At 38.8% G+C, this 20,066-nt stretch overlaps 1 protein-coding gene across 2 annotated transcripts in view; it reads left to right on the top strand.

Annotated features, from left to right (window-relative positions):
• Nucleotides 1-20,066, top strand: part of MATR3 (matrin 3) — a 36,159-nt gene that overhangs the window by 3,395 nt on the left and 12,698 nt on the right. The window contains exons 2-5 of one of the 2 annotated variants that reach the window (XM_084825784.1): nt 4,768-4,867; nt 7,825-8,883; nt 14,380-14,441; nt 17,196-17,237. In XM_084825784.1, the coding sequence (XP_084681910.1) occupies nt 7,987-8,883; nt 14,380-14,441; nt 17,196-17,237 (1,001 nt within the window). In that variant the 5' untranslated portion in view covers nt 4,768-4,867; nt 7,825-7,986. The remainder of the gene's footprint in view (nt 1-4,767; nt 4,868-7,824; nt 8,884-14,379; nt 14,442-17,195; nt 17,238-20,066) is intronic. The other variant, XM_084825794.1, reaches the window with a different exon arrangement.

The raw sequence follows: 20,066 nt of genomic DNA on the forward strand, positions 1-20,066 counted from the left end.
TTGGCTTGTAACCCTTTAAATGTGGTACAAATGTATGTGGGGGTTTTGCGACGAGGGGGGGGGAGATAAAATGTGCCAGGGGATAGCTTTTTGGCCTGTGGGCATATTTGGAAATTTGAGAAACTGCTGTGGGCACAACCATAAAATGACTGCCATGGGTGGGCATGGCTAGTCACAAAGGACAAGTAAACTGCCCAGAGGCATTCATGGGAAATTAAGATAGCAGCAGCTAGAGGCTCTCACTCTGCTTTGAAGCAATCCCATTTGCCAGTAAGAAAATACAAAATTATTTTTTTTAACAAAAATTGGGAGGAGTTGGGTGTCTCGGGGGGCACCAAGGAAGGTGTCTGGGGGCACATTGTTGCCTACCCCTGCCTATGCCATCTTGTGTATTTGGGAGTAAATCCTATTGGTCTTGATGGGCTTACTTATTAATAAACATGCTTAGGATTTTGCTATGTTTTTTGAGGCATATGTTCTTTATTTATAAAACATGTGGATCAATTGGTTCTTGGATTCATTTCTATCTGAATTTCAGACTTTTGTCCAGGTTGAGACAAAATGCAGTAAGTATCTTCTAACAACTCCCATTAAAGCGATTCATTTAGTTTAAAATTTGCCCTTGATTTTAGCTTTCTATATTTCTCCATATTCTGTGGAAGATGTGTAAGGAACAAGAAATATGCAGCAGCTACATAATGATATTTACATGCTAAAAACTTGTACTTTTAAATATATTTCCTTTTGCATAATTCCCTTCCCGGAGTTTTTAGAACATTTTATTATAACAGAGGTTGAAACTTAATTTTGTTTTTGTCTACTAATAACAGATCTAGCAGACTAGAAGGTGGCAGAGAGAGGAGAAATGAAAGGGATGGAGTGCCACTCCTGCTGCATTTCTTCAACTGGCATGGCACTCGTGTAAACCAGTAGCCAATGTTCTATCATATTTTGGTGTAATATGCTGATGCTCCTTGTGGGTACTGCCTGACTCCATCAAACAGGGCACTTTCTCCACATCTTAAGTAAATTTTATTGAAGGGGAAGAGTGGCAGTACAACATTTTAATTTTAAACTGGTGCCAAATGAAGTAGGAAAAAGTGCTCAATATGCTTAGAAATTACCATCAAGCAAAATAAATTATCCTGTTCCCAGCAAAGCATTATCTGAATTCTAGTTCTCAGTTGTCAAAACACCATTTTTCAAACTTGGTAATATCTCTGTTTCCACCAGTTTGAGGTCTGTCCTGCGGGTGGGTGGAAATCTTTCTGTCACTTTTGGCATTTCTTTTCCCTGTGATGTTCCTTCACTTCATTAGCCCAATTGATAAAACAATTAAAATATTTCTAGTCAGATGTTATCATGGGCTGTTGATGCTCAGTTTCTTCCTTTCTTCCACCCTTCAGTCTGGACTGTTTCGTGATGTTTGGCTGTGGTTTGGGGCCAGATTTAGGCAACCTGGTTTTTAAATTCAGGCAAGAGGTTATAATGATTGGCAAGTTGTGATACAGTAACTATTGATGAGGTTCAACCTCCCCTCCCCAGTCTTGTGATGCTTCTGTATCCAGTGCTGCAGCTGGACTTTCAGGAACAATTCTCACAAAGTCAGTCCTTCTTTTGTAAACGTTAATTCAGAGTCAGGCCTAGCACCTATCATTGGCACCTTTAAAACGTTATCTTGACTAATGAGGGCTGCTCTTGAAAACTGTAAGGCTTAATCTAGCACAGATTGTGCAACCAGCCTCCTGACAGGTTACAGAGTGTTATACCAGTTATACTTCATTATTTGTACTGATTTACTGAGTGAAAAGACATGCAGAGCTGCCTTCTCTTAAGTCTATTGATCCTTCTATCCCCGTCTTGTTTACTTTTTACTCTCATGTGTGATGGTGTTAGCTTGGTAAGGCTTGGCTTGCTGCATAGTTTGTACACCAGTCAGTTGACTGGCCATTATGAAATATATGTGGGATGTGCAACAAAATGTGCTCCTGTTTTATCCAGGCATGCTCTCCTCCAAGGGTACTATAAGCTGTAAGGGGCTCAAGCAGTCAATTCACTCCTGCCCACTACCCAGTTTTTCTTCTCCAGCTGACATTAAAAAATCCTGTGATTGCTGGAGACCACTCAGCATGCTGAGTCCTCATTGGGAATTTCTTTTGGGGTGGGGGTCCCTTTGGCATCTTTTTTAAAAAATTATACTTCTGCATACTTCAAGCTTCACTAGAGTATGTTGACTCCTCCTCGTTTCTCAGTGACCCTTTGGGGGCTCTGTTTGTGCCAGCACTTGAAACCTGAACTCCCTATTAAAGGGAGTGATGATTCTGTGAAACAAATACTGCCCTTATGGATGTGGCTGCCAATTTATAAAAATCTAATAGCAAAGACAGAAGTGGGAACCAGTTGCTTCCCAGCCCCTCCCTGTAGGATTCTGGGTGAATATATACATGCGCAATTTAGAAATTGACACCCACTTCCCTGTACTAGCACTCATATTCTGTTTACACACTGTATAGATAATGTCTAAACACTATTTTATTAGTTCATTTTAAACAACTTGTAACTACTTGGGTTCTCCCTGGGATTCCAGGGTAAGAGCCAAAAACTGTTCCATTACATTAGGTTATAATTTAAGTTATTCATAATTAATGGTTTTTAGTACATGTCTTTGTTACAATTCTATTAAATTAATCCTTTAAACATTCTACCATTATTGACTTTAAATATTTGACCACCAGCTGACCAGTCAAATAGATGACTAGCTATCTGGCTGTCAATGAACAGGTTGCCTCCTGAAGAGAGATATGTCAGATATTAAGTGGTGAACACATACTAAAGATTCAGCTGGCTTACTAGCTTTAAATATTTATAGAATGCTATATGTTTCACAATCTCACTTTTCTAAACCCAATATGCTCTTTAAGATAAGGAAGCTGGTTGTTTATACAGCACTATTAATATACAAGAATTAGAGCTTTATAAACAAAAACAGGTCCCTGCTCCAAAGGGAACTTAGAATCTAAAATCAACAGTAAGAAAGACAATAGAAAAAGAGGAAAGAGTGTAACAAGGGATGAATGAGTGAACACAGCCATAGGTGTTAAAGCATGCTTACAATTTCAGATTAAGGGGTTAAAACAAAAGCTTTGTGGAAAATGTAGGTTTTGAGGAGGGTTTTAGGGGAAAGAGGGGCTAAGAGTTAAATGTTTTTTAGCTATGTTTAACTTATGAATAGTATCTTGCATGTTCCAAACAACTTCAAGTGTTCAACTTTTTAGTGTACTTGTATGAAGTGGGGAGTTTCTGTCAAAACTGGAATAGTATGATTTGTCTGCAGTGTAATACTTGAATTAGTAATGCTTTGACACAGTGCTAAATCAGTTTTAGAATAACCAGCATAATAGTCTAACTCCTCTTGAAAAATGATTTTGTTGACTTAATATTTTCAGCTTTATATACATGTGCACATGCGCGCACACACACACACATATATAAATACAATATCAGTAGATGGATGTTTTAATTCCCCCAATAAGTAAGGAATACATAATTCAAACCAAGTTCCTATTAGAAACAAGATTGGTAAAGTAATATATTTTTGTAGTGACTAGATTAGGCAGCATTCTGAGGAACATATTCTGCATTAAAAGGTACCATATATTAATGAATGTATCTGGTGTGGCCCCCTTTGATACGCTGAGATGTCAGTTTTTCCATAATTCTCCCATATTCTCCTAGACCATGCTCCTACTATGGGCTAGGTTGGTCCTCTGCAGCTACCCCTCTTCTGGCACCTAATAACAAATGGGAGATCAGGTCTTTATGTAATGTACCTCCTTCAGATTCTAGAAAAGCATCCAGCCATGTATTTTTCATTCTCAGGTATGTCTCTAGAAAACTAATGGTGGGATGAAACCACCACATGTGGATCCTGTTCTCCACATTCCCTCCAGTGATTGCTAGAGGCCAGACGGAAGATCTTCAGAGCCTCAAGCAGCATGAGGTTCCATTGAGACATGGTCTTAAAAGAATTCTTAAATTCTGACATGTAACCAGTTTCATTTGCCTTGAAGAGAATTTGCCCCCCCCCCCATTTATGTTCGCCAAATTCTCTGCCTGTATCCATTTGCCAGCATGCTTTCAGCTCGGTTGAGACACCACAACACTTATTTCTGACCACAGACTATCCAGCAAAATCTTAATCTCTTACTGTAAGGGAAAAAAGTTTTTTTTTCCAGTTCTTGTAGTACATTACTCTTTAGTCATATAATATAAAGAGTGTCTCAATTCAAAGACCTAGTAGTTTCAAGTACTACTATCTCAGGATTTACACGATAGTGAAATTGCATTGTAGAACTTCAGGGAGTATCTTTTGAATGAGATTCTGAACTTGAAAAGGTGGGAGGTGATTTCTTGCTGGTATAAGCTTAGCAGCTCTTTTTCCTTCCTTCCTTCCTTCCTTCCTTCCTTCCTTCCCTTAAATTTTCTAAACTGTTTTCAGGGTGCTAGATCAAATACCAAAAATTTAAGAAACTGTATTAAGTTTTGAAAATATCTATTCTAATTTCCTTCTATTTCATATTCCTTTATCATTCGTTTTTAAGTACAATTAGTTGAGAAGTAAAATCAGCCCAGTTTATATGGGGTATTGTTGCTACTGTCCTCCTTATTGCTCCCCAACCCAATTTCTGCCCATGCACTACACCTTTTTAGTGTTCTGTGTTCTTTTCTTTTTTTTAGTGTTCTCTGATATCTCCTTTTTCTTTGTAGGTTTACATCGATTTCATAATAAGCCTGGGCAGTCGCAGCTTGTGTGGAAACCAGGCTATGCAGTGAAACCATCTGCTGGGCAGCCCCACTCTCTCAGGAGGTACTCTTCAGATGCTGCTGGGTCTGATTTTATCCAAAGCTTTCGGCAGCTGACTCAAATCAAAGGTGTAGAGTTCTGCATTTTGTAAGGAATATAACCAGCCTTGCAAACAAGTTGCCCATGTATATGTGGATTTAAAAATAGTTCTCAAAATCCAGATCAATGCTTCTTATCTCAGACCCTTGAAAACCACAAGTAATAAGAAGCTGTTCTGGAATTGCAAAAGTAAAAAAGGAAAACACATCTTTGGCAGTTTTCCTACCTTGAAATAACGTCAAAAAGGGTAGATATTCACATCCCAGAGACAGAGAAAGGAACACATAGGAAAGCCAGCCTGCTAGAACACGTGGAAGGGTGCTAATTGGCTGAAACTGACACCTCTTTACAATAAAGAGCAGTTTATACCATGGCTTTGGCAGCTAAAGGTTAACATCCTTGTCTCCCGCATCATCAGTACTTAATTTGAATTGGTGCTTATCCTGTGTTCACTGCTAAATAAGCAAAGAAATAACACTAGATGGCTTCCATTGCTGCTGCCCCCCTTTTTCCCAGGCTGGCACCAGTGTGTGTATGTGTATTTTTTTTTATCAAAAAGAGCCATTGACTTCATGTCTTTCCAGCAGAATGTAAAAATTCCTCCCATCCACTATACCATAGGGGACAGTTTGAGTCAGGCCTTGCAATGCTCCATCCAAGCAACTGTTTCCAATGTCAAGGCTCTGCCTGAAAAATTCTGCCTAAGAACTACTGCAGTAATAGGGCAACCAAGCATCTGCAAAGAGTCTTTCATCGTCTTTCTATAACTATAGCCATCCCGTGTACATCTCCAAAGGGAATATCTCGATATACAAAAATCATGATCCAGTCTCCTCTCCTTGATTCCACACAGATAGCTTCATGTACTAAATTAACAGTTGTTTACTAACTTTTGCCTGTGACTGGATCTTGGGTCAAGCAGGAGTTGAAGAAGTTAAACAAAAGAATGTGAGCAGTAGCAAACATTCCAGTGGACCTCTACCACTGCAGATAACTGAACGAGAAAGACAAGCAGTTGCTTTGCTTCTGCTGGGAAGGCGTTAGCTAGATAATCCACACATGCACCAAAAGGTGGCAGGGCTCTGTACTGATCTTTAAATGGGATAGGCTCCTCTCCTGTGGTTCTATGTTGGCACCTGCTAGTCTGGGAGCAGTTTACTTGCCCTAGGCAAATGGTTGCTTCCAAGCCTGAAAAAGAACTTTGTCTTCTAGTTCTTCCAAAGCTGTGTGCAATATTGTTACTGAACATGTGATTGCCAGCATCTTATGCAGACTGTTAGAAAACTATTTTGTTTAGAAATTCTTATGTTCAGCCAGTGTCATGAATGGTATGTTTGTCACTTGACATTTGCTCTTTCTTTCTCTTCTACTTCCATTGACATCTGCTCTGCGCTTGCAGTATTTGGACTATTCTTCTAACTCTACATTTGCATCAGTGCTTTTCAATTTGTTCCTCACCCCCATTTAATTTGATAGAATGTAACTGGATATTACAGTGAAACTTGTCTTTATTACAGTAGTGACAAAACTGGCTTCTGGGGAATCAGGTAATGGTAAACAGCCACTTAAGGCAACAAAGTTTGTGAGCTGCATTTTAAATAGTCCCTGCGCTCTCTTTGTATGTGATATAAATATACATATAGTAAAGGTTTTCAGGCAATATAAGTATACATCTATATGGTATAGCATCTTATCACTGCAGAAATTAACAGTAGCTGAGTTCTTTGGTTAAACTAAAATACTGACTTCAGCACCTTCACTTTCCAGTGAAACATAGTACACAACTCCAAGAGAAAGTACACTTGTGAACAAAACTTGCAGGGAAGTGTAGTCTTTTCCTGCTAATTGGAAAACTGGCTATAGAATATATTCCCTCTGAATGAGACGGTGGTCTACCACTGCTTATGTCCCATCCCTAAAAGATTCCTCTATAGCACGGTGGGTACTATGAGGCTGCAGTTAGGGGGATTTTCAGAAGTGCCTAAGTAAATTAAGGCTTCAGTTTTCCTTGGGAGTTCAAGAAATGCTCATTAAAAGAATAGTCATATCAATGTGTCATGGGAATCTTATTACCACCTGTGGATGTAGTTTAATGTCAGGACTCATCTGAAAGATAGCAATGCATGTCCTTTAACAACTAGCTTAATTGGAATAGTGATATAGAATTTCTCTTCTTTAAGCAAAACTGTAGTCTCTCAGTTCAAGTATTGATGCGATCTGGTCTTGATTGGCTTGAGATCTTACAGTGTAGTCTAATGTGCCATATTCATGGTGTAGTATTAAAATATACAGATACAGTTCATACGTTGTGCTAACAACATATAAACTGTTACTTGAATAAGAGGTCTTGTGTCCTTCTACCAAATGTTAAACCTGTCTTCCTTCACAAAAATCTTATATCAGCAATTCAGTTTTACTGAGTAACAGTTAGTTGGTCTCATTTAGTAACTCATTCATTAGACACTTGTCCAGATATCAGCTACTCTAAAGTTTCTTCTATCATTTTCTATAGTGGTATAGGCTTAATTTCCAACAAATCTGAGTTACATTTCTTGGTTCCATGACTAGTGTATTGTGGGCTTTTTTTATGGAATCTAGATCAGTAACATAAGATGTATGCACCCTGCTATTTAAATATGAAGGCTTGAAACAGGCAATTCTAGACAACTAGTACTTGAAAAAATTTATCACCAAAATAAAAGTGCACATTTATAGGCAAAAACTGGTGCTTATCTGGGGGGAATTAGATTTTATCTGGAGGTTATGTATAATAGGGTTCTGGATGCATCTTCAATCTGTTGAAGCTGCATAATGAAAGCCATGTAAGATCTTAAATTGTTTTTAGATCAACATGATGCATACATTTTTAAACTGCATCTGCATAAAGGGTTTTATGACTAAAATTGCTTGTTTTTCTACAGACTTGTCTGGTGTTTCTCAGCTTGAAGAAGATCTACAGTCATTATTGATCCCTTTTCTTGGCGTTACCTTTTTGAAGTGAAGTTTACCTAGCTTTCTAGAGTGAGCTTTCTTTTCAGACATCTCTAACGTTTGATCCATAATAGACAAGCTATAGTTCAGCAATGTCCAAGTCATTCCACCAGTCATCTCTAAGTAGGGATTCCCAAGGTCATGGACGTGACCTATCTGCAGGAATAGGCCTTCTTGCTGCTGCTACCCAGTCTTTAAATGTGCCAGCATCTCTTGGAAGGATGAACCAGGGTACTGCGCGCCTTGCTAGCTTAATGAATCTTGGAATGAGTTCTTCATTGAATCAACAAGGATCTCATAGTGCACTGTCTTCTGCTAGTGCATCTTCCCATGCCTTACAGTCTATATTTAACATTGGAAGTAGAGGCCCACTCTCTCTGTCTTCTCAGCACCGTGGAGATGCAGAGCAGGCCACTAACATTCTGGCCAGCTTTGGTCTGTCTGCTAGAGACTTAGATGAACTGAGTCGTTATCCTGAGGACAAGATCACTCCTGAAAACTTGCCTCAAATACTTCTGCAACTTAAAAGAAGGAGAGCTGAAGAAGGCCCTTCACTGAGTTATGCTAGAGATGGCAGATCAGCTGCACGGGAGCCACCATACAGAGTTCCTAGGGATGATTGGGAAGAGAAAAGGCATTTTAGAAGAGATAGCTTTGAGGATCGTGGTTCTAGTCTCAACCGAGTGGTTGACTATGATCATGGAAGTCGTTCTCAAGAGTCTGTTTATTATGACAGAATGGATTATGAAGATGACAGATTAAGAGATGGAGAGAGGTGTAGGGATGACTCTTATTATGGCGAAACTTCACATAAGTATCGTAAATTTGACAGTGAGTATGAGAGAATGGGTCGTGGCCCTGAGAGATCTCTCTTTGAGAAAAAAAGAGGTGCTCCTCCAGATAGCAATATTGAAGACTTCCATGGACTCTTACCGAAGGGCTATCCCCATCTGTGCTCTATCTGTGATATGCCTGTTCATTCTAATAAGGTGAGTTAAGCACCAGATGCTTATTTTTCTTTACGTTGTAGTCCCTATTGCTTGTTTCTTTGCCTCAGTTTCTGTGTTCTGATTACTTTACACAAAGTTCTCAAAAGAGTTTAAGTGGAAAAGACATTTGGTTTATTTTCAGGGTGTCATTAGCAAACACATGAAACCAGGGCTTTATGTTAATATATTGTTTCACCCACATGTCTTAACTCCAGGTCAGTTATCATTCAGACTATTTATATTTTGCATCTGCATAGTCTCTTAACTTAGTTTGGGGTAGTTTTTTTTTTCATTTTGTTTTGCAGTTATACAGAGGCTAGATTCAGCATTCCTTCCCATCTGTCTTGATTGCTAATTGATTTGTAGTTAAGATACGTCCTTGCACAGTTCTGCTTTTTTCCTCTTGTCCATGGCCGGAGAGTTTATGCAGAGTCCTGGAACAAATTTACAGGATTGTAGTCCACATTTTTAAATGAGCTCATTCTTGCTTTTTAAAATTCACTTTAAAAACTGTTTTCATACTATGGCTGAAACTTCTCATTTTTTCTCCCCTTTCACAACCTTCTTAAACACTTCAGACTCACTTTTTATTATTACATATTGCATCTATCCCTTTTTAGAATCTCAAACATCAGCCTGCTGTTGCTGTGCAATATCATGCTCTTATTGGCATTCTCTACTTAGAGTAGATCCTTATTAAAATTTTGATCAAACTTCACTCTTTATTCATAATTTGGTTCTCAAACAAAACAGCAAGTATCCCATTATGACTTTATGCAGGTTTTCTAATTGTTTTACAAACTGTTCATCTGTTTGTCAATTGGATACTAAAGTTGACTATTGGTGTCACTATCCTTACACTTTTTGTTTTCAAAGCATGTTGCGAAAAATTCCAGGTAAGAGTGCACACTATGGGCTTAAAATTGTTTCATTGGGTTGTCACTAACGCTTTCTTCACAGTAACTGCTGGGAAATGCAGATACCTGTGTCCCTTAGTCTTGAAAAATAACTTGGTGAAACAAAATTGATTTAACACTAGTGAAAAAAATTGAAATGCTGTATGTGCTCATCTGAATTCTCAGCTTGATTCTTGTACATCTGAAAGTTTACACTTTTCTTGACAGCCATGATTTAACATCTTTGTGGATTACACTGAGCTGAATGTCAGATCCACAGGAGTTTTAAAAATGCAGTTATTTAAAACACTAGCAATAGAACAGATCTGTATTATGGCAACCAATTATGTAATTAAGGTTCCCTTTTTCACTTAAATCCTGTTCTACTGTTCTGGACAGAAGCTCTTACCTTGAAAACATCTGTCTCTTCAGCACATTAAAAATCCAGTCACCTGGCTGTGTCTATTAAGTGACTGACATCAAACCTTAGTGCACTTTTTAACTATAAAATCTTTAGCTGAATCATGCCCATAATGTTTTAAAACTTGAACAACACTGATGAAAACAGACATCTTAATGGAAAGAAAGAAGAAAGCAGTCGCTATGGAATAAGGTTTGCACTCTCAACAACTGAAGGAAACTTTCCATTATTATGGAATTTGCATGTAATTGAAAGAAAATGCATATTAAAATGCCTTTGAATGGGTAGAATTAAGAGCTTCTACATCACCAGTTTCATCACTCAATCAAAATATTTCTGCTGAGAGTAGGGGTGGGGGAGATAGAACATACATTCAAGTGGGGAAATCCTCTTTCATAGGAAACTTTCTTCCTTTTTTCTTGGAAGTTTAACGTAAATTTTATAAATGAAATCATCTATGCAAGGAACACTTCAAAATATGGGAAATATTCTAATGAATGCCTTGGATCAGGTTTCTTACATATTATAATTTTGTATTCTACCCAAGTTGCAGAAAAGGCAACGAATTCAGTTGAAACATCTAGATAAAAACACCCATCCAAGCTTCCAGAAATGCCTGTTTGGGAGCTAAATTAGATATGACAAGAAGGAGGGGGTATTTAAGCCTCCACCCATATACACTGTTTTCCCGATGAAGTTCCCCCATGCCCTGGTGGGCAGTTTTCATCAGGAAAACAGTGGGAGGATGGGACACAAGGTTGCTCTTCAGTTAAAAAATGAGAAATCCAATCAGATCTGTGGCCTCTGTGTCATTAAGCAGACAGCTTCATATTTACATTTGTTTATCTTGAATGGAGGAAACTTCTTATTCTAACTTCAGATGTGTTCACTTATTCTGCTCACAGGTGTTTCATACATTCACTATCTATACCTGATGCATCTGTTCTAGAGTCTCAAACGTGGAGCTTCTAAGTCCTGTACAGTGTGGTGTTTGAATATAGTTTCTTTAAATGCAAACAAAAAGTTTTAGGAAACTTGGTACAGGTATCTAGAATGAATCGTGTTTCAGCCTGCTTCTCAGTAGTTTGATCTATCTGGAAAAAACACACATAACGAAGCAGAAATGTAGTGTGGAGTAAGGGGTTCCTTAAATGTAAGCAAAAGACTTGAGCTGTCCCAAGTAGAAGGACTGCTAATTTGGGATGGACAAATCTGCCTGTTGTATTTTGTCTCATTTGCAATTTTTTCATTCACAATTTTGTTCTGTCATGTTTTTGCATCAATCTGCAACTTTTCTTAAAAGTCTTGATGAAAGTATGCATTTCTCCTGATATCTGCAGTTGCCCATCTTTTTCCCCTAATATCTGCATTTTAGTGCAATTTTTCCTTATGTACATATTTTTCATGCAGTTTTCCGTAATGCATGCATTTTTGTAAAGCATATTGTCATGATTTTTTTTTAAATGGAGAACTGCATCACAAAATTGTGAGAAGTGCAAAAACCAGATAACTGCATTCCAGTTTACGTATTGCTTTGGGGAGTGCAAATTAGGTCGGTTCTTAGTAGAATGTGAACTGAATGAAATTTTCCTCCATCCCTACTAATAATGCAGTAGACTGTGACAGATGGCTTTGAAAAATACTTTTCCTCCCCTTGGGAAGTACTACTGACATGATCCTTTCCCCTGTTAGCCTCAGATCACAGCTAATATACTCTGTAGGGGTCAGACAGGAGTGCAGTATCTAGGCAGCAAAGGAACTAGGAAAAGCTCCTTGGAACCCTCTGCTTGGAAATGTATAGTTGGGAGGAGCATCTTATTTTAACAGAGAATGTTTTATTTATTTATTTTATTTCATTTATATGCCACCTTTCTTCCATCATGGAACTCAAGGTGGCTACATGTGGTTCCCAAGTGGGCTCCCTTCCATGCACTGACCAGACCCAACCTGCTTAGCTTCAGCAAGGTGGCTGCTTCATGTGCCTTCAGACTATGCCCTGGGATCTCATGTGCCTTTAGACTATGCCCTAAGAATGGTAATGGTCTCAGAGAAGTGTTGGAAGTCCATTAACCTTTAATTGTGTGTATAGAAAACTTGTAGGCCTTCTCAATTTTTAAGCTTATTTTTAAATACTTCATGGCTGCAAAATAATTTCAAATGTGACATTTTTCATGAATCTATAAGTGATTAAAAATGCCCTAAAAGCAACTTTGTATTTTGTGTTTTAAAATTTGCATGAGTTACCTAATAGCTTGTACCAAGATTTTTTTAAGTCTATGACCTATGTAGGTTACGCAAGTGTAGCAGATTATCATAGTTTTGTATAATTCTGTATTGTGGGTTATGGATGGGCAGGGAACAGTGCAAGGTACTTAAGCCGGACAAACCCCTGGAAATCCTACTCAGCCTCCTCATTTTTGAGATCTCACCAAGTATTATCCACACTCTTCCAGCCCTGTCTTTGTAGCCATGAAGGCTAGAAATTTGCTTTGAAATTAAAAGGAGAGTTTGAGATTCACAGGATAGTGAATTCTGCATGTGGGACCAGTTTCTGTGCTTATGGAGAACCCCTATAAATCTGCGTTAAAAGTGGCAGGTTTCTTTAATTTGCTGTTAATGTTTGTAATTGTGAGGACAATGGTGAAAGCTAGAAATGCTGATTCGGCGAATGCAAGGTAAAGGAGCAACTAGAGAAGTTTTCATTTTTTACTTTGTACAGTTATTGATTCTTGGGGCCGGTGTTCACATAATGCAGCCCAACGTTTAACTGTGGATAAGGGATTGGGAGACAGCCTGTAGGATCTTTTGATCCCAATCCCCTCCCCTCCTGTGCCAGCCTTAACTATGGTTAAGGGTTGTCAGAACTGATGTTAACCATGTCTAATGTGAAGTAGGGGTTAAAGCTAGTGTAGAAACGGATTGGTGTTGAACACAGTTAAAAGCTAGTGCCAACATAGTCATAACTATATTTAAGGCCAGTAGGACGATTTTGGCCAGGGGGGGATTGTACAGTCATCTGGCCTGGTCCTCATCCTTTAGCTATGGCTATGTCTGCACTGAACCATACCAACTAAAGTTAGAAATGGCCTGATGCTTAGAAGCCTCCTGCTTTTATTGGAGGCTGGTGAAAAATGCAGTCTTGAGTGGTGGCTACGAAGCAGTACTTGCTTCCTCCTCATCCTCCCTGAACTTGAGTTGCAAGCTGTTCTTCTGTTTTTGTTTATGTTATGGGATGTGATACAAAATAAGATGTGCTAATTAATTAGTACAGCTATATAAGTAATGAAGGGTGTGTGCCCCCTGTTGCTGCTTCTGACATCTTGCTTCCCTTTGCCACACAAATATTAACTTGCGCAGCAATCTCAGTTTTTTTTACTGTCTTTCCACAGTCTGGAATGTAGTGAACCAGCTGTCTTGGTGGATGTTCCCTTTTACAGATGTTAATCAACCAAAGGCAACCTACTTTTAGACTTACATTGAAATACAGTTTTAATATTTTTTTAAAGTTTGATTTAAGCAGATTGCATCATTCAATATTAAAGATGGCTTGATTATTCTTTGTATCTCCACTTTAGATCTTTATAGCTCCTGTTCTAATATTTCTCTAATCTTTAGAATACCAAACTCATATAAGCAGTGGGTTGTATCCAATGGTAGCTTTGTACTAGCAAAAAGTACTTTTGCTTTTGTAAGATGGGGCACTTGATTTTAGCCAATCCCCCTAATGCACTGCAACCCCTCTTGTCCCCCCAAAAGCTGTTACTGAGGGTTGGGGGACTCTCTGGAACAGTATGGGATATTGCATGGAGGGCTGCAGTAGGAAAGGGGGATCAGTGACAATTGGCTGCCTTGCCTTACATGAGCAGAAGTGTTTTCCGCCAGCACAAAGCCACCATGGAATATTGGGGGGCGGAGGCGGATTTAGATAGATTTACTTAACTCTTAGATTTACACTTCTCCCATGATAAAAACTACACATTTGGGTTCCAAACCAGTCCTGGTTTGGATGACACTTTCAGTATCCTTTTGATCATGGTACAGGTCTTCAGATAAAGGCATTCCCTTGTACTTTTACACTTCGTATTTTGGTTGACTTGCAAATTATTCTGTAGCCGTTTGGAGTGTGCTTTTTCAAAACATTGTGTTCCTGATAATTCTTGACTTTGTACTTTGCTGCAGGAGTGGAACCAGCATATAAATGGAGCAACACACAGTCGACGTTGTCAACTCCTCCTTGAAATGTATGGATCTGAACATTTTAAAATGTTTCTTTTTCATTATAATTGCAGTATACCATTTCAGAAAGCACAAGTGTTTCCATTTATGAAGTTTGAAAATAATTAACTTAAACTGTTCCAATAATGATTCAAATTTTCAAGCTGACTCTTTGTATACCACTCTGAAGGCAAAGTAAATTGGTTTTAAACATTCCTTGAAACCATTTTCTATTTTGTAAGAGATTGTAGACCATAACAAAACGATGCAATGCATCCACAAAAAGCCCCCCCCCCCCATTACTTCTGACTGACTTACATAACCCAAAGGTGGTAAACCTCTTTCAGCCCAAGGGGCAAATTCAGTTTTGGAAAAGCTCTTGAGGGGGGCCAAAATGCCAAAAATACCAGCATATTTTAGCTTAAAGTTATTACTGCCAATAACTAAGCCTTAGGAGAAGCATTTCAACCTTTTAGAAAAAGAAAAAAATGTGCAAAAGCCAGAAAGCCACCAAACAGTCAGTGGTTGGAGGAAAGGGAGTGACAGCAGGGACAAGGGAAGGGTGTGTGGCCATCTAGAGAAACCTGAAGGGCCAGATTTGAACTCTAGATGAGCCAGATCTTGCCTGCAAGCCTAATGTTCAACATCACTGATGTGGCCCAACGGGATTTGTGGGTGGGGTCCATATTAACATTTCAAACATCCATGAAAAGTTTTAAAACTTTTCTCCTGTATATAAGACTACTGATAATATTTAATAGAAGGTTTAAATATTTTAAAGATTCATTATAAAGTTTGTAATTGGTTATGGATTCCATACTACCCAGGCTTTTATCTAAGGTGCCTCTTCTCCATAAACGGTGGCACAGACTAAATGTGTTCATTAGTAAATATTAGCTACTCCTAGGCCGCTCACTGTCTTGCTATTTATTTGCTAATAATTTATTTTTGTGGTGTTAGGAATTAAACTACTTGCTTTATGTAGATTGGAATTATGTTCCTTTTAATGGAGCACTTTATCAGACAGAAACATTCTTTAAAGCTATCTGTACTAGCAGCTATCAAAATATGCTGTGGCAGTGAATTTTGTAGATTATTGGTAAGGAATCTTATTGATGCTGAACCTGCTACAAATCAGTTGTAATCACATGACCCAGACATCTTGAGTGTGTTAGAAATTTCTCTCTACTCTCTCAACACCATTCATATTAGAAATCTCATGCCTCCCTAATATTTTTTTTTTTCAAACTAAAAGTAAATTTGGGGTACAGTGAGATGTGCCATTGACATAAACAAAACTTTCCCTTCAGTTTCACGTAGTATTAGAGATGTAAAAGCCCAGGGGAAAAAAATGGAAAATTAAAAGGTTTTTCCCAAGTTTTTCACCATTTTTGTGTGGGTTTTCATGTGAAAAATTGAACAGCTTTGGATTATGAAATACGTTCTTTTGGAATTTAAGACATGTTGTTTATATGTTACCAAGCCTTTACTCCCCCCAAATGATTTCTAAAAACTATATAATAAAAAGCCTTTTATAGAAAGACTAGAGATGTAAAATGTCTGGAAATAATGAAGCCATGAGGATAAAATGTTTTTCATCCTCTCTGTAAAATTCTCAGCATAATTATTTCTTCCATTTCCCATTAACATTATTGATCCAATGTATATTTTACTGATAGCCATTTTGGGATGCTCCAAGTCATGCTGAGTTTCCCAACATGTGAAGAGAGTCACCATATCCTAATATGGAAGAAAACATTCTTGGCCGTTTGAGTATTGTGGGTTTTGTTCTACAGAGTCCTGTGTTTCTGGACTTCTTCCTCCAATTCTTCCTGCTTCTTCTGACTTCTAGGATGTTTCACATGTTTCAGGGACTAATTGCTGAGGTTCCCTCTGGTCAGATATAAACTAAGAATCTAAAATATGTTATGTATAACTTGGTTTGTTCATAAAATTAATCATGTTTGGTATATTAAATTTTTAAAGTATAGTTTATTCTGACAATAATTACAAATTTACTAATAGAATTCACTTTTTAAAGTTTTTGAATATAATGATAATTTTCTGAGGAAACCATGTTATACATAATACAACTTTAGTAATAACTTTAGCCTTCCTCAACCTGGTGCCCTATAGTTGTTCTGGATTATAATGGCCAACATTTCTGACCATTAGCCATCCTGCCTGAGGCTGATAGGAGCTGAAGTCCAAAATATTTGGAGGGCACCAGGTTGGGGAAGGCAGTCCTAAAGCGACTTTAAAGAGTGCTTAAAAATAAGTATTGCTTAGTTTTCCATTTTTCCAAAAATGTCTGGCTTTACAAAAATAAATAAAAAAACAGGAAAAACCTGTTTTTTCCATAGCTTCAAAATTTCCAGAAATTTTTATATTTCTACATAGTATATAGTATTCAGAATAGTGTACATGGTGAATTTTCTATGGAACTTACTTCCAGGTATGTATCCAATGGATTCTGGAATCTAAAGTAACCTGTATACTTGCCTGTAAGAGAGATTGATTGCTTTGGTCATGTGAACTGAATTACTTGATGTGTTTCAAGAACACAGTACTTTAAGATACAAGAAATAAGAACCAAGATAGATAATGTTGAGCAGTCTTTCCTGTTGAGGGTTGGTGTGAAATTGCAGTAGTCAATTTATTTCTTCCACTTGATGTATTCGGAATGTTGGTGCTGTGATGAAAAATATAACTGCGTAGTATTTCTCTAGCCATAACATTTGCATTGCAGAGAATGACTTTATTGACTTTTTCTTTTTAAGATATCCCGAATGGAACCCTGAGAGTGATTCTGGACCTGGAATGTAAGTAAAAAAAAAAAATACTTTGCAAATGGAAGGAAACAAGTTGGCAGCATTTGAGAATAGAGATGTGAAGGCTAGGGAAAAAATGGGGAAAATTGGGAAAAACCAAGGGCCTTCTTGATTGTTATTTTTTAGACAACAACCATTTTGGATTGTGAAATATTTTCTTTTAGAATGATGAATAAAATGTTTAAGATAAGGATCTGGTTTGCCCATCGTCTGTTGCCCTATCCAGCGTTTGCCTGGCACATGATCAGATAAACCATGATCTCAATCCCTGGGTTGTTTGTTCCCCTTCTTCTGGTTCCTCCCTGTATCCCAAATGCCTTTGCAGTGCTGTAATACACAGCTGTGCAGAGTGGCTGGGGTGTTTTTTTGACATCTCTGTAGCCTGACAAAACAACCCACAGTTCAGGATTCACACAATGGTTTAAACAACTCAAGAGGTCACAACCTGACAACAAACCATGGGTTCTCTTTCTGGTTTGTTAGCACATCTGGGTTCACACATCACAGCAGCCCAGAATTCAACAACCGATGGGTTAAATAAACCATGGTGTTATGTGCGAACCAGGTTGCTGTGTTCAAATATTGGTACCCAGCTTTTACTCCCCTGAAATGATTTCTAAAAATTATATTATAGGAAGACTAGAGATGTAAAATTTCTGGAAATGTTGAAGTCATGGACGGAAATGTTTTTTTTAATCCCAGCGTAGTTATTTCTTTCATTCTTATTAGAATCTAATGTTTCTTTTAATGATAGATATTTAGGGATGTTCCAAGTCATGCTCAGTTTCCCAACATGTGACTAGAATCACCATATCATAATATGTGAAGAAAATATGCATTCTTCACAGTGCGGGTTTTGTTTTATAGACTCCTGTTTCTGGGCTTGTTCTGGCTAGATGCTGTAGTATTAAATGACCTAGTTTGCATGTCACAGCCAATTCCTGGGTTGTTTGAGGAATTGGTGGGAGAGTGCGGGAGCGAGTGTGCTGCTTGCTACTTCTGTTCACAATTAACAATCCTGGAACAGGGCATCCAAACCTGGAACTCGAGGTTGTTGGCTTAACTCTGGATTGTTTAACCCAGAGTTTCCAAGTTCTCATGTCACAAAACAACCCAAGGACAGGGCATTCCTGGGTTGTTAATTGAAAACAGAAGTGGCAAGTGGGTGAGAGGCAGCTCGCTCGTTTCCCCCACCCCTGCCAATTTATGAGTTAAACAATGCGGGAATTGGCTGTGGTGTGCAGACTGGGTCAATAAATGTAGTTCTAAACCCGACATGTGAGAAAAAACACTGTAGGTTATTATGTCACTGCCACTACATACAACAGAATAACGTATAGATTAACCCACCTTAGTTTGTTATTTTAATAAACAAGGACTGGGCTTGTACATCACAATAACCCACGATAGATTAAATAAGCCACCATGGTTTATTTAACCCATCATTGGCTATCGTGTCATCTGTTGGGAATGTTTTAATCCACGATGGCTTATTTGGCCAAAATAAGCTACTCTGATAACCCACGGTCTGCAGTAAGGGTTATTTAATGCACCGTGAGTTATTGTGTCATCTGGTGCCCAGTGTGGCTTATTTCGATTGCCTACAGAGTCGCCTGGCAAGAGCAGTCAAAACCATTGTGGCCGCTCTTCTCAAACCTGCAGAGTTCTGTTTCCAAGATCTGACAAGCAGCCAAGGAACAGCTGGAGCCAAACAAGCACAACCTTCCCTGATACTGTGCTACAACAAAGTTATACAGTGACAGCTTTCCCAGAGCACAATTATAGCTTCCCTTGATTGTGCCATTGCAAGGCTTCCCTGATCGCTACTGTGACTAGGGGAAGAACTGCGCACTTTTCCACGAATAAGCAAAATTGTGCAGTTATCCAGTACCCTATGTGAAGGCTCCCCATGAGGACACCCCACCTGTGTAGTTTGCCCCATTCCAGCACACTGTCAGGGAGTTATAGCTCCCACCCCCTTTTCCCTTTTCTGTGCACTTTCCCCAAGGAAGCAAAACTGCACAGTTATCCTGTACAGCTTTTGGAGGCTCCCCATGAGGGCACCCCACCTGTGCAATTTTGCGCCATTTCAGCAGACTTCCAAGGAGTTATAGCCCCCATTCCCTTTTCTGGCCGCTTCTCCGTGAAAAAGCAGAAAAGTTGGGCAGTAGCAATCTGCTGTAGTGTGGGCATGCTGTGTGTCAAGTTTTGTCCTGAGCGTTTACAGACACCACTCCCTTTTTGGCACTTGGGATTTTTGCTTTTAAACCCATAGACAATACTGCAGTAGCCAGTTTTAGCTGTTCCCCATACTGCAGTAGCGCTAATTTGCTCTTTCACTATATCACAGTTGTGCATTTAGATCCGTAGGTGGTACCCCTTTAAATGTGCAACTGCGATATAGTGACAGAGTGCTTTAGCGATACTGAGAACAGAAGCGGCTCTTCCAGGAACATCTGGGGTGGGGGAGGAATGCATAATTCCACTTTAGCATGAAAGCTATAGCACTTTGTCAATTTTGAGAACACTGAAGGTGTCTATGCCAGCAATGGCTATGGGGGGAAATGTGCCGTTGGGGGTTTTGTGGGTGCATTGGGAGCCTCCCAGCTAGGGGAGGCTGCCTATGAACTTTTGTGCTGATCCTGCAAACTCCCAAGGTGTTATAGCCGCCACCTCCTTTTTGGTGCACCTGGGGTTTTCCCTCCTCTGGGGTAATTGTGCAGGGTTTAGATGGTGCATTGGGTGCCTCCTGACTGGGAGAGGCTGTGTGTGAACTTTGGTCCTGATCCTGCAAACTTTCAAAGGTTTATTTGTGCCACT

This window comes from Heloderma suspectum, chromosome 1 (assembly GCF_057233095.1).
Source record: "Heloderma suspectum isolate Gila_16-S chromosome 1, 16-S_ref, whole genome shotgun sequence".
Classification (NCBI taxonomy): domain Eukaryota; kingdom Metazoa; phylum Chordata; class Lepidosauria; order Squamata; family Helodermatidae; genus Heloderma; species Heloderma suspectum.